The sequence below is a fragment of the Lates calcarifer genome, linkage group LG23, assembly GCF_001640805.2.
Source record: "Lates calcarifer isolate ASB-BC8 linkage group LG23, TLL_Latcal_v3, whole genome shotgun sequence".
NCBI classification, from domain to species: domain Eukaryota; kingdom Metazoa; phylum Chordata; class Actinopteri; family Centropomidae; genus Lates; species Lates calcarifer.
The window spans coordinates 9,533,159-9,551,644 of NC_066855.1; the positions used below are offsets into that span (position 1 = coordinate 9,533,159).

The 18,486-nt window shown below is 39.1% G+C and overlaps 1 protein-coding gene across 1 annotated transcript in view; it reads left to right on the forward strand.

The window, feature by feature from the left end:
* Window positions 1–18,486, forward strand: part of LOC108873433 (protocadherin-15-like) — a 132,479-nt gene that overhangs the window by 16,726 nt on the left and 97,267 nt on the right. The window contains 5 exon segments of the mRNA XM_051066397.1: window positions 4,688–4,848; window positions 5,443–5,598; window positions 9,629–9,748; window positions 10,301–10,411; window positions 13,752–13,922. Coding sequence (XP_050922354.1) covers window positions 4,688–4,848; window positions 5,443–5,598; window positions 9,629–9,748; window positions 10,301–10,411; window positions 13,752–13,922 — 719 coding nt within the window.

Genomic DNA, 18,486 nt, shown 5'->3' on the forward strand with positions numbered 1-18,486 from the left:
ATGATGTCACAGTTGGAGTTTAGCCTTGTACACTAGCTGAGGGAGCTAAATTGTATTCTTTTGTGTAATTTTGCATGTGTGGCAATGATACAATTTCCAGAAAAAAATGCCACTTTGTGTTGATAAAGAAATAGATTTGATTATAAAATTGTATTATGTGTTTAATGGAGTGTTGTGCAATAGAGTACAGTAAAATCTAGGGCAGCTACAATGTGTGTGCACATGGCCATATGTGGGCATATACATGAGTGTGTTTATTTTTCTGTGTTATTGTCTAACAACAATGTGTGTGCCTCACGTTGTTTATGTCCTGTATGTACAAGTGTGTGTTTTTGCCTGTTAGAGCACTAATCTTCCTAACAGGGTTGTTGAAGAATAATTTAGAATTGGAATGGTTTGTATGCATAATGCTGTGTATTGCTCTGTGGCTGTGAAATAGTGTTACGGATTTAATAGAGAATCTAGCTTTAGGGTGATTATCTTGGGTTGGTGTTAGCAAAAGGGAGTGAGGAATGAAGTAAGAAGATACAAGTTAGCGATTTATGTATTTATTTTTTTTGCCCAGGGAAATGTCATAAAAGAAGATAATATTGAAATTAGGAGTGTGATTTTAATAATAATATGTAGTAAAAGGTTGTTTAGAATGAGTGGATGTGTGTGAATGGGGAGTGGGACAGACAGATGCAGAAGCAGACACACATATTTAAAAACATCAGTAATTCCAGTTAAGCAATATAACATATACACAATAACCTTTCCCTGATGCATTATATGTATCATTTATCAGATAGTACAAGCTATGTCAGCATACAAAAATGCATGTAATATTATTATTCTATTCCATTCCTGTAAATATCCTCCATTATTGCTTACACTACATGTGAAGCATGACGCAAAATGTAGTAGCAAAAGGTCTGACCGAGCTTCCACTTTAGTTGCTTTACTAACTACTAACTAATAATGTGGAAAACACACACAGTGCCCTTGACCTATACAATGAAGAAAAACAAACAATGAAAAAAAATGATATTTATTTTTCTGTATGTATTTTAATTTGGTTTGCTGGATGTCCTCTCATTTTTATTGAAGATGAGCCTCAGTGTTTTTTAGTCAGTGAAAACCCTTGACTGACAGCAAGCAAGTCACTACTGCTTGTTCTGTGCATATGAAACATTGTTCTCTTGTAACAGATAAAATGGGGTGACTACATTTACAGCGTTAGACTAATGCTACCCTGATTGGTTTTCAATAGAACTAGGTTTCAAGAGAGCCTTAATAGCTAAGACAGAATAACTGTCCTTCAGTTGCTGACTTTTCTTCCTTTCACTTAAAGTTTACCATGGAATTTGAATGGACTACTTGAATTCTTTTTTCCTGCAAATTTTCAAAACTGTGTTTACTGTTCTGGGCAGTTATTAGCCACCCTGCAATAAACTTTACTTTGACAAAGGAGGGTAAAATCAAACAAGCCTCTGCTCCACAATATGAAATTAACTTTAATTTGTCTCCATTAAATTGTCACAAGCGCGTCCTGAGTGGAATGGGCTGACAACAGGCCGACAATGGGCCGACCCAGGGCCACTAATGATTGGTGTCTGCAGTCTTGTGGGGTGCAGCCTGACTGAGCTGTAACTCCAAAAAAATTACACTTCCACAATTTCATGGTTTCAGATTTTTATTAAATGCTGTATTTAATCTTACAATGCATGAAATTAATGGACTGAAATTGTGTTGATTAATAATCATAAGATATCAAGTAATGCTGGGCAAGGGTTACTCTTTTCATCCAGATTGTGGAGGTCGAGCAAAATCGCTCAGTTATTTTCTCTGTAAAGTCTGTGTCATAACCAATTTCAAACCAATGTTTTGAGACCAAATAAGTTCCACATTAGGGTGCCTTAATTTGTCGGCGGGGGAATCTGCCAACCGTGATAAACCCAAACATCTTTACTTTTGCTGTCAGCATAAATGTGTTCAGTCGCACTCAGTTATGGCGGCGTCGCTAAAGTGCCACTTAGATCCACAAGCAGCTTTATCAGAGAAGAAACAAACGCCAAACAACTGCGACTGAAGCTTGTTTTTATCTTTAACAAAGACTGTAGATAAACAATTTATTTAGGGCCTGCATTCACTACTTCTATTGTCCCATCTATCTACGGGTGTTCACCTTGAATACCTCTCACTCCCCCTCTCCTAGTAGCAGGTAGATGTGATGATTACATTTCAATCCATGGCTCTTACCTAGCTGACACTCCAGCAGCGTCGCCACATTCAGTTAAGCTAATGTCCTGTAAAAATTCTATTAATGCGCCGCCACAATGCTCATTCTCTCTCTATTTTCTCCTAATATTCTCTTTATTCTTTATTTCTATCACCCTCTCATTCAACCCAATCTTTCTCACCTCACTTTCCTCTGCTATCTTATTCATTTTTCTCGCTGTTTAATTGCCCTTTGTGGCACTTTTTCTCAGACAGTTCCTTCACTCTGCTCTCGGCGTTGGCGCACACGCACTCGCTGCTTCGCACAGTTCTGCCTGTATGCTTTAACACATGGGTCAATTTAATCAGGTGCTGCTGAGTGCAGTATTCAGTCACACATCCTATAAAGTGAGGTCACTATGAAAAGAGCCCATTTATATTAGATGGTCTATGGAATTAAATTAGATACAGTTACACAAGGTGTAGGCACTATCTGTCTCTTTCTTCTTTTGCGTGTTCTTGTGTTTTTTTCACTCATTTTGCAAGACAGCAGCAGAAAAACTAGGGGGGAGAGATGGCCAGTGGATGGCAAGGAATGAATTCCCCCTAATGAATTCCATTTTCTATCCAATTTTTCATATAAAGAAACCAATTTCATTAAATTTCCCAGTTTATTTAACATCAGCGAATCACAGCCAGGCATTTGACACGGTTTCCATGGTAGCACAGAAGGCCATGACCCAATTTTATGTCTGGCAGATCAGATATGAGATAGTTCAGTGTGTGTGTGTGTGTGTGTGTGTGTGTGGTGTGTGTGTGTGTGTGTGTGTGTTTATATTGTTGTACATGTACAGATGGCAGATGTATGTGTGCACATGGAGGGGGAAGTATAATTTTCTAGCATACACACATATGCACACACACACACAAGCAAGCAAACACGATCCTGCTTGCCTCCAAAACTTTTCTCTCTCTCCACCTCTCAGTTTCTCTTACTGTCTTTTCTCTCTCTCTCTCACTCACTCACTCACACACACACACACACACACACTCATACACAGAGGTTTGTAGACCCATTGGCGACAGTGACAGAGGACAAGCTAATAACATAATGTTGTACACAAAATTATGTCTCAGGCTAAAAAGCTGCAACCTTAGTAATATGCTGAAGGATAGGTTTGTGCTCTCACACACACAGATAATAGTGTTTTGTTATTAATAATGCAGCGTGTAGGGCCTGGTAATGGGTCTCTTATGATTTGGAGCTGTACAAAGTCAAGTGGTTTGACTTTTTGCTTTTTGTTGTTGTTTTTTTCTTCTTTCTCACATAGTTTTCACACTTCCTCTGTTATGATATTTTCCAGTAAACTTAAAAATGACCCGTTCACAGGTTTAATGGCTGTGTATTTTCACCCTGACAACCACACACTGGTTTCTGAAACTGATTAAACACAAGAATGAGCATGTGAACTTCAGTAAGTATACATTAAAACTACTTACAGCTAACACCAAAGTTGCACTTGAAATCAGCAAAATCCAGCAGTAGATTTAATCACACTTTGGCTTGTGTGGTGATGGGGGTGTGGGAGGGGGGTGTGGGGTGTAACTTTGACATATAAATACAAATGGTTTGAAAACTCAGTGAAGTTTGGCAGCGGCGCTCAGTCTTCATTGCCACTGTCAATCACCAACAAAGTCAGGGTGTTTCTTTGAGACGCAGATTTTTATCTGATTCTCCAGCCGCCTTTTCTTTCTTCTCATGAAACTTCTTTGACCCCTTGTCCTTCTCTGGTCCAACTCCTCCTGGCTTTGTATTGATTGAGAGATAATATGCATCACTTGAAAATATAAAGCTGATAGTCTTCATTCAAATCATGTCTCATCTCCCTGTTTGTATTTCTGATGCTCTCTCTCTTTCTCTCTCCCTTTGTCTGTCTTTCTGTATTCCTCTCGTTTCCTCGCTTCACCGGCTAGAGTTGACTGTGTTAAATGAATCGGGTTTTGTTCCATCTGTCTGTCTTATTAGAATGTTTACTTTTATTTATTCTGAGGGGTTTTTGGGGAAAATCGTGAAAATGAAAACGTTGAAGTCATTAGAACATTTGTTGTATCCTGGCCGACCAGTTTTCCCTCTCTCTTTCTCTGAATTGCTGATTTTATTTGATATTCCAGGTACTGATATATAGAGGGCAAACAGAGAAGCCCCCCCATATATAGCCTGCCTTACTTAATTTAATTTAACTGAAATCCACATGCTTTTTACTCTGTCTCATTCTCCTGCTGTTTGTGTGCTTCTCCATATAATTGCCCTTGACCCTCGGCTACAACCTACATATAATTTCCAGTTATAAACTTAATGAACATACAGAAGAGCAGTGGGCTCTTTCTGGACTGTCTCCATTTTCTTTATTATTACTAATAAAGTTTGATCTTGTGTCTTTCTCTCTCACTGTTGGAGTAATGCGTGTATTTTTATTGTGTTTTCCAGGAACATTGTTGGTGGAGAACATGCAGATAAATGGTGTGGCAGAGGGTCCGGACCGTACCATCTCTCTTTCCCTAAGGGATAACCATGACTACTGGGTGATTCTTGACCCTTCCAAACAAGCCCTTTACCTCAACAGCACCGGACGGGTTCTGGATAGAGATGTGAGGCAACTGAACTATTTTATTTTTGTCTCCTCAGTGTTCATTCTGCTTTTGTTTTTTTCTTGTGCTATTCAGTTTTTATCTTACACTATCTTATCATTAATTCTCTATTTTGTTCTGCTTGGTTTGGCTCCTTATTTTGAGATAGATAGAAACTGAAATCTTAATGAATCTGGCATGTCTCCAGATCAAACACGAGTGGCAGGTACTGCTGCTGATTCTAAAACTGAGAGCACATTTAATGTACTGTTGACAGTACTTCTTTGTTTCTTTGCCTCTAGTTTTTCTTGACTACAGAAGATAAATACGGTGGAAGCAAATTTCCATGTCTCTTTTACTTTTTCCAGCATTTGCTGTTGTGAGAAACTTAAGAAAGTTTTGGCTCCATCCTCTCTGCATCAGCCTCCTGCTGTTTTGCTCTGTAAAGTTTTTCTAAGTCTCATTTGGCACAAAAAGTATAATACAAGAAGCTGGCAGTCTTCAGTGTAATACTTTTTTTTATTTGGTTTTACTCTCTTGTTAATTATTTATTGCTACTGTACTGTACAGGACTCTAATAATCCCTGTCTGTTCCTGTGTTTATCTCTCTCCCAGCCCCCCTCATATATTCAGTCCATTGTGGTTCAGGTTCAGTGTACCAATGAGCTGATAGGCACAGTGATTTTACATGAGGTCCGCATCGTCGTTCGAGACCGCAATGACAACGCGCCACGTTTCCAGCAGCCAAGATACTATGTCGCTGTCAATGAGGTAAAACGCTCACATACACATACACACAGTCTTGTCTCTATGACTTCAGGGGACATTACATTGACTTACATTCATTTCTTGGAGGCTTTTTTACTTAAACCTTAACCTTAACTGCTATTTATCTACCTCTAACCCTAACCCTTGACCTAACCTTAAACATGTCATCACCTTGAAGTTTGAACATTTACGTAGTCCCCATAATGTGACTATGTAAACATATTTAGGTCCCTACAACGTAAGTAATATCTAGACCACACACATACACACACACACATGTAGTGTCACTCATATGTCCACCCATGCCAGGTCACCTATGTAGCCTGGCACAGGTGGATACATAATCTTCTTATCTCACACAGATGTAGTGAAGTCAAAAAATCCATGAAACTCAGTGTGGCAGAAATACTCTCTTTCACCTAAATTAAGAGCTATTTAATGCACTCATGGGTGTGAGAGAGGAGAATGTGCTTAAGTGGGGTGTACAGTCCAGTCCAGCAAATATACAGTAGATCACTTGTACTATACCAAGCTTTTCCCATGCTGCTCTGAGGGGCATGTGTTAGATGCTGCAAAGAGCAGCCAAGCACAGGTGGATACTGCAATGTGTTTTAAATAAAAACCTCCACCAGATAGTATTATACATGGCATTCTGCCGTCAGTCTAAAATTAAAAGTGCAGTACTGTAAGCAGGGGAAAAGCAGTGTTTTTGGGCAGCGGTGGGAAGGATCTAAATCTGTTATTCTGAAGCTTCCAGAACAGTCTTTACAATGCCAATCTTACAGTTAGTGTGTCTTCCACGGTCTTCTTCAACTAGAGGAGGTTCAAACTTAAACTGGACAAGGATACATGTAGCCTACTGCCAGCACAGACCTAGGCAGACCCAGTAGAATATCTCATTATACAGTCCTCCACAGCCTGTCCAACTCAATCTGTCTTCTCAACCTCTCTCTTTCCCTCTCTTGGCCTCTCTTCTGTTTTTGCAGCTTTCCCTCTCCACCTCTCCACCCATCCCCCCCGCCCCCCCTTCACCACTCCCTGCTCTTCATTATGTCACCTTTCCTCAACCTCTCAACCTTTCCTCTGCCACACTCTATATATTTCTGGTTGTCTTCCCTCCTCCTCCTCCTCCTCCTCCTCCTCTTCCAGCCCGCCACCAGTTTCACATTACTCCTACTAAAATAATTCCCTCAATTCTCGACTACCATACAATTTAGAGATGCATCATAAAATATGGAAAAAAAACAACAACTTTAAAATATGATTCCTGTACTGGGCCAAGGCAAATGTGGTCAGTTTGGTGGTAATAATTTTTTAAAAAATGAATACATTTATTCTGAGGCGGGCAATAATTTAAAAGCAGGAGCAGATTTATTCAGATACAAGTGCAAGGCTGCTCATTAGGCAGACAGCTATTGTCTAATTCACTTCTGTTGCCCCCAGTACTCCCACCACCTAATGCAGTAAATTTAATATTGAGAGAGTGACTCAGGAGTTCATTCAGCTTTCCACATTAAACCCTCTTTCAGTTGTCTATAACTAACAATTATTAAGTGCAAGAAAGTGAGGCAGAGAGATCAAGACACACAGAGAGGCAATATGGTTATTTATAAGAACGTCTAGGACACAATTTATGAGCTCGCTGTGAAAGTTTTCGGGTACAAGGTGATCCCTGTGGCTGATTTCATGAGTTGGCACCAGTTCCTGAATGTGGAGTTGTTTCATTAGAGCTGTATCCAAAAGTGGCAAAGTGACAGCATAAGACGCTCTGAAGACCATTGTTGGATCAGTGGGAGGCAGAGATAACCCTGCAGAGGGAAATGATGTAACAAATCACTGGTGCAGCAGCTAAATTAAACTTAATCTCACATGTTTCTCGTGCTGTCTGGAGATTAGACTTCTGTTCTGACACCTAAACACAGATCCCAAGGCAAATGGCTGAAAAAAATACAGCACAGCAATTTATGCTTGGCACTGTGGAAAGTGTTCAACTGTCAGACTGAGAATTCCTGTCAGAAAAACTTAAATCAAACTGAGCATCTTTGTGAATATCTAGCATCTCTTTTCTCTCCTAGAAAGTGAATTACTATATCTTGTTGCACATATGCAAGTGAAATTTAAAGTAGATATGAAAGCCAAAAGCAGAAGTCCTTGTAATAGCACACAAATTATAAGTCATTGTAAACAAAGGCCAATGTTTTTTGAGCAGCAGTAAGTCATTTTAGCATTTGCGCACAGGATATCAAAGGATGTTGGTTTGCCAAAGTCAACAGGTAGGTACATTCTAAGAGATTAGGTGAGCACAGGAAAACTACAATATGACCTGGTAGACTGAGGAGTCTTGTGGATGAGCCAAAAAGGATTTGCATGGTGAAGAGAAATCCCTTTATGACTGCACAGTTCCAGAACGCTCTGCGGGATGTAGGCGTACATGTTTTTTTTTTCTTGTCAGCGATGAAGAATTCGTATTCTCCACAAACAGCTGGTAGGCCTCAAAAACAGAAAGGCCAGGTTTCAGTTCATAAAAACACAAAGACAAAAAGAAACTGGTATAGTTATGGAACAAAGTTCTACGGACTAATAAGACAAAAATCTACCTCAAAACCCAGAGGTGGTAGTTCTGTTAGGGTTTAAGCATGTGTGGCTGCCAGTGGAAATGGCACACAAGCATTTATCAGTGATTTCACTACTGATGGAAGCAACAAGATAATTGCAGATGTATACAGGAACATTCTGTGTGCTCAGATTCAGCCACCTCACCACTGCAACCTATTGAACGACATTTCATCATTCAGTGGTACAGCAAAGCTAAACATCGGACATAGCTGCCAAATAGCTTTTCAGTGTGAAGAGATGGAATATCCTCAACCGAAACGGTCATCTTATCTGCCTGATTGAGCTGCATTCCACTTGCTGAAGACCAGACTAAAGGCAGAAAGACCCCAAAAGAAGCAAGAGTTGAATGTGGCTGCAGGGAATGCCTGAAGGAGCATCGCCTGCGAAGAGACAAAGCATTTGCTCATGTCTGTGGGTCAAAGACTTCAAACAGTCATTGACCTAAAAGGATTTCCCACAAAATATTACATATGATGATTGTTTGACTAAATGTGTATCTTTAAAAAAATAAAATAAAATTATTGTGTAAGTATGTTACCTACAAGTTTGTTTTAACCTGAGATGAGCATGATTATTTCATAATTTGTTCTGTTCTTGTGTCACCATGAATAGTGTATAGCTGAAGAACAGCACATCCGTTTTCATGTACAAGTTGAATTTGTTTTAACTGAAAATGAATGTTAGTTAGCAACAAGCAATTAGCATGACATTGTGACTAGAATTATGTGAATTTGATAGCTGTTTGCATTAAAAAATGCTCTTCAACAGCTGATCTCTACTATTGTCATAACTACTAATTAATCTAGTTAATTCAATGCAGTGAAAAGTGAAGGTGTGAAAAACTGTGGTTAATGTATTTCGCCAGTGACTAAAATCAAAGACCAAAGTACAGATGTCAACACTTTCTTTTTGTCCTTTAAGTGACAAGTACTCTTAACATACGATATTTAATTTTCTATCACCCAATTTTGCACTTTTGTCTAAAACTTTCATGAGATGGTGCAATGAGGTGAAGCAAATAGTTATGTACAGTGGTGAGATTGCGTAAGACTGAAACAGTAGACCAGAACAATGGTCTATGCTGCCTGTGTTTCATTTTATTTCCAGTGCAAACAGCTGCATGCTGATCTTCCTTCTCAAGCCCCATTTGAGAACAATAAACATAAAACTGCAAGTCATTTCGTGTTTGTTTTGTAGAGACAGTGGGGTATCAAGATCCCTTATGGCCAAATGCTTTTTAATGTGTCCCTCTTTCGTCTCTGCCACATACTGACAGTAGACGCAAAAGACAAAGACACAACAGTGGAGGATAGGAGCTGTTTAATGTCAGTGGTACAGAGAGTGAAAGTGCTTGACAACATGTAGTGTAAGCTTGTAGATGAAGATGCTGAAATTCTCTGTCTGTTTGTGTTTTCAGCTGACACCAGTAGGAACCACTATCTTCTCTGGTTTCTGGGGGAACAATGGGGCGACAGACATCGATGATGGTCCCAACGGGCAGATAGAATATACGATCCAGTACAACCCAAAAGACCCGGTAGGTCATCTACCTGCCTGCTGGACTCTTTGAAGTGTGATGTAGCCAAGTTATAAATGAATTATGTAGGCTATTGGAAGTAATAAGAAAATAATGTAGATAACCAAGAAAAGATCAGTCAGTTACTGCTGAGGATTGTATTGTTTACTTGCTTCATGAGATTAGATACAACAAGCTTCTTTTAACCTCTTATTTTTGATTTTCCCAAGAAGCTTTATTAGTATAAGATTGTTAAAATATTATAAAAGCATGGAGATTTTTTGCCCTTAAGTATCTATACAAATATTATGAGCCAAGATAATACAGTATGTGAATCTCAGCTTTCTTACTACTTTTCCTGTCTTTTTTTTTTTTTACCTCCTCACTTTACCGTAGATTCATCTTGACTCCTTTCTTATATATCTCCTTTGGTCCAATTAATATAATATTGAGCCAGGCCTTTAGGAATACAGTCACCTCTACTACTACTGTTTACTACCCTAACCTCTACAGTCCTCCCACTGTGAAAAACAGACAATTAACCCTGTATGTGACTCACTGTGTGTGTTTTAGACTGCTAACAGAACCTTTGACATCCCCCTGACACTGTTTGGTGCCGTCGTTCTGAGAGAAAGGCTCAACTACGAGGAGATAACACGGTACCTGGTCATCATACAGGCTAACGTAAGTGTTTTTAATTATATTTCTATATAAGGTTTTCCTCTGAGGCTCAATATAAAGAATGTCTGCAGAAATAAAACCTCTCTCCTGATTGAGTGGGAGTATAGACTGTAGCCCAGGGTGCTGTTATATTTATGGAAAATGTTCTTATTATGCTAACATTACTGTTACACAGACAGACTATTTCTGCTGCGTTGAGTCAGCCTTAAGGGAACTGTAAGTGCATCTTTAATTATCATTAACGTCTTTGTTAATGTAATTGTTTTCCTGCTTTTATTTCACAGCACTCTGTATGTTTTATTTACAAAAGTGGTCTACAATATAGCTAATTTCAGATGCAAAAGATACTCACTGGGAACAGTGGTAGAAGCTTGAAGAATTGAAACCTAGTCATGACAGAAAATTATTTAAGCCGCTGATTGCGCCATTAAGTTGTTGTTGTTGTTGCTGTTGTTGTTGTGACAGGAAAATCTTGCTTACAAAACCGCTGCTTCTCAACAAAGAATTCTCAAAAATATTCACGTCTCAAGGCCCATTTATCCTGAAAGCATTATTAAAAGTCAACAGTACACTGAAAGATTAATGTGTTTCTGACTGCTTAAAAGCCTGACATATTCACTGTTCATTTGAATACAATATTAAGAGTGTTTTGAGTGGCTGTGAATTTGCTGAATAGAAATTCTCAGCCAAAACGTGCGCACCGCAGTAAAAGAAACCCCTGGAATAAGGCTGACCTTTTTAAGAGGACTGTAACGTGAGAAAAAAAAATGAAGCACTGATTGACTGAGACACATAAATTTATAACTTTGATTAAATAATTCATCTAAATAACAGAATGATAATACCTGTTTTATATTTTATCAAGTCTTACATTTTTTAGCTTTAAGTGCCAGTGATAACAGTGACATCATTTAACTTTGTTTTTTTCACTGTCAGGTGATTGACAGTAAGTTGAGCAATATGTAATGCAATGATAGGGAAACACTCAATCCAGGTGTAATTAACAGTAAAACAGGAACTTTAACAAAACTTAATTAGTGTTTATTGCTCCTTATCTTGTTGTTGTGAGGAAAAAATGGTTAATGGCAGAAAACTGCTACATCTAAAAAGAAGGAAACAAGACAGACACCACCAGGAATAATGTGAAGGAGATTGGGATCTAGTTCTTGCACAAACTTGAAATAGTGGATTTTATCTTTAGAGTTTGTTTTCCCCAAGTAAAGGATGGACATGTGATGGTTGCATTGATTATTCAGTTCCAGTTTCCTGTAGATTCCCTGATTCGGCTGTTTTGTTGTAAGACCCTTTAAAAAGAAGAAAAGAAAGAAAAAATGCATGGCTTTGTGTATATCTTAATTATCTTGAAATAAAAACTTGAAAACACAGCAGTTATATTGACCAGTGAGTGTTTCTTCTGAAATTTGCTGAGCAGCCTCCTTTGTAATTGAATGGTGGATACTTCACCAAAAGCAAATCATCAAGTACACATTAGCACTAGATTTTTAGATGTACGCACAAAAGAGTGATTGCACATTCAAGCCTAAGCAGAAATAAAAGTTTGTGAAATGCTTTGTTTTCAGGGTCTGACTAGGACACAGTGTTCCATGTGAAGTAGTTTTATTGATATTTTACGCAGGTCTCACTGAAACCTTATTTCAACTTAAGGTCTCCTGGAGGTCTTCCTCTGAATAAAAACTTAATAATGTGTAAGCACATCCATTTTTCATTTCGTGTGTATCAAGGTTACATATTAGTGTTGTTTTTTTGTTTTGTTTTTTTTCCTTAAAATCTTTGCACAAAACAAATATTTGAACTGGAAATTATTAGCTGGTTTCTGCCTGTATTTTTTGTCTGTCTGTTTGTTTGTTTATTTATTTATTTCTGATCTGAAAGCTTAAGGCCTATACAAAAAGTATTTTGATCAAAACACCAAACATTAGTATGCTCACTACTCAAACGAATGCACTGCAAATATCAATAAATAAACAATATTCATTTAAACCCCTAATGATTTATGAATATGTCAAGTGGTTTATTTGCAGGTCTGTTCAGTAAAAATATGTTACACCTGAGCAGGTGTTTTACAGGTGGATTAGCTAACGTGTGCATGCCTCTTATCACGTTGTCATCACCCATGTGTGCTGCGTCCCCCTACACCTGATATGACTGGTTTATAAACGGGCAAGTGTCTGGTGTTAGGCACATCCTATTTATTTTAGCAGTTTTATGGTTTTTTAAAAAAATTTAATTTAATTTTTTTTAATTATTATTCTTGGTTTCGACGTCGGACCAGTTTAGTACTAAAATATTTCTTCTCCCACCGCGGTTATTTTTCTTCTTCTCTTGTTTAATGGTTCATTTTGATCCACACCGAGGCCACTTCTTTTTGTCTTTTTGGACCAAATATGTGAGCCGGACCGAGGTCCGAGGCACCTTTCACACCTGCAAGGTAGGCGTGAAAGTAGCCTAAATCATGGCAATAAGACAACACTGTTGGAATTTGAATACATTTTGGATGACTTGACATGTTTGCAATTTAGGACCAGAAAAAAATTATTTAAGTACACCCTGTCTGCCCTGACCATTTAGTCTCATCTTAGGAGTGGGGGCACTGCAATTATGAGTGAGGGCATTATCTTGTGTTATTTTATTCATTATTCAAATACTTTCCCTCTGCGTATTTAATCTATTGCTCATACTTTGCTGCAAAAGAGAGCTTTCACCACTTTTTAGGCACTCACTCTCCCCTGCATGGCAGTCTTCACTAATTAATGTCCTTTAATGAAGCCCAGAAGATGTCTTATTTTCAGTGTGTAATTCCCAAATTTTCTTTGAACTCTTATTGAATGGCAACAGATTGGAAAGAAAGCACTCTAATGTGACTCAAACTTTATACTTTATTTGAGTTTATTTTATCTTTTGGTCGAATAATTTGCAAAAGTAGCTCGTGCCAAGACAAGGTTTTAGTTGGGGAAAATTATTAATCAAGGAACTTGTTTAAAATCTGTGTAATCTCTCACTTTACCAGCCATTTTAAATGATGTACTTATAGAACAAACACACCAATTCCTCGTTAGCCTGCAGCACAGTCTGTGCTGTGCTGAACCAGTTATAAATGCATTAGAAATCTGTTTAATTGCCCGATGAGATATAAATAGAAGTGAAGACGACATGTGGAGTTGACACCAGTGTTTGAAGGTATAGTGAGTTCCCAACGGCTTTGATGATACTCTGAAAATATCCAGCAGGACTTTGTTGTGGTCACTTTTTAGTCAAGACTTGAAGATATAAAAGTGTAAATAAGGAAGTACAGTATCAACTAAGAATCTCTCTCTTTGTCTAGGATCGAGCCCCCTACCCCAGTGAGCGCCGCACAGCCACCACCACTCTAACTGTGGATGTACTGGATGGTGATGACTTGGGACCCATGTTTTTACCGTGTACACTTGTGGGAAACACCCGTGACTGTAGTCCCATCACGTATAAGGCCCATGTACTGGAGCTGACAGAGCCGGTAAGTGTGCACCCTTTATGTAAATATATACCATATTATATTTCCATGCGTGGCGCAGAGGGAATGTTTCTATCTGTGTCTGTGTGAATATGTGCACTGCTGCATTATGTCTTTCCCTCGGTGGACAATAGTAGTGTGTGTGTATATGTGTGTGTGTGTGGACTTTTGTGACGCAGGATAGTTTTGGCAGCATTTACTCTTTTAAGCTTAGATTAAGGTCAACCTCTAAGGGCTCATCCTCACAATTTTACACACTTCTGCCTATTTAAACATATCCATATTTAATTGTGTGTAATGCCCTGATGCTGTTCTTGTGTATCCACTGATCTTAGCAATATTACATATTATTTGCTGAATTATTTGTCAGCCTCTATGAGGTTCACTGAAACTTAACAAGAGAAATCCATTTTTACCCTGGTAGCTCTTACATTGGTGGACTGTGTGGTCAAGGATAGCTGTTTTTTCAAATGCCTAAACTTTCATACAATGATGTATTATTTCTCTATAACACCTGCAGTTTAAGTTAAAAATATGAAACCTTTATTTATTCAACTTGGCATTTAAAAACTTGCGGTGCTGCCGACCAGCAGCTCAGTAATGACAACAAAAGCTAAAATCAGCCAAGTGACCTAAAAAAATATGCCCTCCTGTTCAGTATATGAACACAATACATTTTGCAAGCAGTTACCATAATTTGAAATAAGAATGGTGCTGTTTTAATGATAAGAAGTTGTTGGTCACATAATCTGCAGAGTTATAAACTTTAAATTAAGTTGTATTACTATATTTATGTCTTGTTTTTGTACATTGTTGAAGTCATCCTGATTAAAAAAAAAACTCTAAGCAAGAGTAAAACTTCTGTATTTAATGACAAAATGTTTTTCTGACAGATCATAATGTGAATCTCTTATGTATGTACAAGTGTTACAAGAGTGAGTCTCCAACAATGTGGTGTGTTTTCGTGCTTACACAGCTGTGTTTATCATTTTGCATTTGTGTCTCGGGCATTTAGCTGATGCTGTTATCCAGAGCGACTCGCAGTACCACTTTGTAAAATGAGACAAAGTTGCTGCAGGCAAAATCCTCAACTCTGACAAGTCAGCAGAGCATTCATCCCTTACCACACACACACACGCACACACACACGCACACTCACACACCCTTGATGGTGACAAGCTAGCAGTGCATTCATGCCTTAACACCCCCAACATCTACAGCTACGCACACGCAAACACCCGTAACAGTGTCAGGCCAGTAGAGCAGTCATGCCTAACTGGACGTTGTCTACTTCATCTCTGTGTTTATACTGAGATCTTTGTCATAGATGCACACATACACACAAACACACACACACGGGCTTGCTCGCACACACACATGCAGACATATGCTCACTTTACTCCTGAGACACTAAGGGAGTTCTTTTCTCTGCCTTCAAACCTCTCTCTCTCTCTCTCTCTTACCTCTCCTGACTCACACATACTCTTACAGACAAGCACACACACACACACACACACACACACACACACACTCACACACACTCTTCCCTCCCAGCCAAGAGAGACACGGCAAGGAACAACAGGAGTAAATCAACTTTACACCATGCGCTTTTGAGAAAGGAGCAAGTGTATACAGACAAGGACAGGGTTTACGATAGGAAAAAGATAGCGTATGGGGTAAGGGGGGAGTGGGGGAGAGCGAAACACGTGAGAAGGGGGGGCTAAAGGCACACACAAAGAAAAGTTACACTGGGAAAATACTTGAGGGGGTTTCAAAATCTGCAGCGATGCATACAACATGTTGCATATTGACTCGTAAATTGGTTCTCAGTTGTTCCAAAACAGAACTGCTACAGACTTCAGATGCTTTACTGATTTTTCAGTTGTCATGATTTAACCCCATCACAGCAATAAAAAAACAGAGTCATGCAAACAAACTGGGGTTGCTTGGCTTCTCTACTCTGTAAACTCTGCTTTCTTTGGCTGTTTGTGGATTTTCAGACTCCGATCTCTGTTTGCTACAGGAGGTGGAATCTATGCAGATATCAGATTAAAGCTCATTTGGTAAACTTAATGGACCTTTTTCACAGCAGAGATTTGATGTGTCATGGCAGGAAAAGCACAGATGTACTTAATAAAATGAATGATGACTGAGAAATTCCCTGCAAAAACGCAGAAGCTTTCTTCTTAAACAATCATCTGCTTAAACTGAACTATTTCAGGTTGTTTAAATAAATGCATGTTTATGCCAACAGCATGATCTCTCCCATTAGATTTGCCTGAATGCACTCTCACTTACTCAAAGCAGCTGTCTCTCAGGGGCCCTGTTTGATTGATTAAGACTAGACGTTGAAGCCATCCAACATGAGTACCCTGATATGTTCTGCTTGAATGAACCCCAGCACAGTGAAAGGAGTTTAGGGTTCCTGTTTGTTCCCCTCAAACTGTTGTTGATTTGGAGGAGAGTAAGCCAGAGGACAACAAATGACAAAGAGATAGATAGATAGATAGATAGATAGATAGATAGATAGATAGATAGATAGATAGATAGATAGATAGATAGATAGATAGATAGATAGGAGTGGAAAGAACAGCCGACAGCTGCTGTTGCTGGGGTAGAAGAAAAGTGGGGAAGGTGATGTGAGGAGAGGAATGAATGAGGAGAGTCAAGGCACTATAATAGTTTGAGTCCTAATCAGACTGATAAGATATGACAACCTCAGAGCCTCAGAGCCAACATAACTACTCCCTCTCTCTGTCTTTCTCCCTCACACACACACACACACACACACACACACACACACACACACACACACACACACACACACACAGATACACACGTACACACACCAAGATGCTGGTCATCTATGGCGAGGAGTTGTCTGTCAAGCCATGTTCACACATCCACTTCAAAAACATTGCTGCCGCTGAAAAATAGATTATTGAACAGCCCAGGTAAACAACTCTCCCAATACCTGACTTATCATTTAGCTTGTCATGATGCCACACTGGCAATCGATTGGCTAGTTCACAAAAACATCAAAACAAAACAGCACTTTAATGCCGTAAATGTATTTTGTAGCTGCTTTCCACACCAGCTGCAACTTTGCAGCACTGCGGTGCACTGCATTGTGGAAAGAGCATTCTGTTATTTTTTTATGTGATAGGGGAGTGCTGTATCTCTGTTGCACCACCAACAGCACCTTGCCATGCGCTCCTGCATAGCTTAGTGTTGACACAAAGCCTCACCTGACCACTAGACGCCCTCAGGGGTTTTTTTCCCCCTCCTCCATTGATCTCCTGCCTGCTCTCGGGATCAGCCACCTGCCTGCACAGCTGCTGCTCATTTGCTCATTAGTTCCTCCAATATATGTAAAAGGTAGTTTCTCCATACACACACACACACACACACACACACACACACACGCACACACACACACACACACACACACACACACACACACACGCACACGCACACACGCACGCTTGCCAGGTGTTGTTTAGTTGTTGTAGTGTCTGAGTCGCTTGTGGCTGCTTGGTACCTGTTGCTGTTTATTTATTTTATTTTATTTATTTTTTTGCCTGCTGGTTCTGCAGTGTTTGCTTGCCTGAATCTGCCTGCCTGTTTGTTACAATAAGCCTTGGAAGCTAAGAGCCTTTTAATATTACCTGCTCTGCTTGTCTGCTTTGAGGTCCACATTTTGGGCCTGTATTATTAATTGAGTTCAGTTTGTCGGGCTCTCCTTTAGCTCTCCTTTAGTGATCTGCTTTTACAGAATTTAAAATCGGTAGTTGTGAATGAGTGGTGTCACACAGTTTGGTTACTTGCTCTAGTAACCCCAGTTTTTTTGAGGCCAGCTCTAAAGTACTTGTCAATTGTGAACATTTGCTTTTTTTTTTTTTTTTTTTTGGTCTTTGCTGTTGAAGTAGTACTAGTAGTTTTGGGGTTTAACAGTTGGTTGGACAAAACAAGCCATTTGAACTGTGTCACTGTGTCATCTTTTAGAATAAATAGCCATAAGCTACACAGAACATTATGATAAAATGGCTGCCTCCAGACCTGCAGATGAAAACTAAAGGTTGAACTGAAAATACTGAAACAATAAAAAGGCCTGGTAAAATAGTGAATCCTGATGAGAATTTTATACCTGTGAATGTACTATACTGTATAATCAAAAGCCCTGTTTTAATTCAAGACAAGATTCACAGTGCAAAGTTCTTTCCTTTTTGCTTTTAGTATGAAAGGAAAAGCAGAAGCATACTTATTAGGAAGTCGAGCCTTACAATATGAACAAGGGTGAGGGCAAAGATTCCCTGTTGTTCCTTTCGCTGAAGTGGTAGTGTGAAAGAGGGAGGTCAGCCTCTTTATGAAGTGAATGATCAAGAAAGATTCAAATAAATGTACTGAAGCTGTGCCACATGCATAGCAGTTACTTTTCCCGGACTTTGTCTCTGTGCTGGCAACAGCCATGACCAGGGGCATTGTGTTCTTGAGGGAATTTCGATTTGTTCACTTGGACCCAAGGTTGAACTGATTTTGGTGGTTTAAGGTCAAAGGTCAAGCTCAC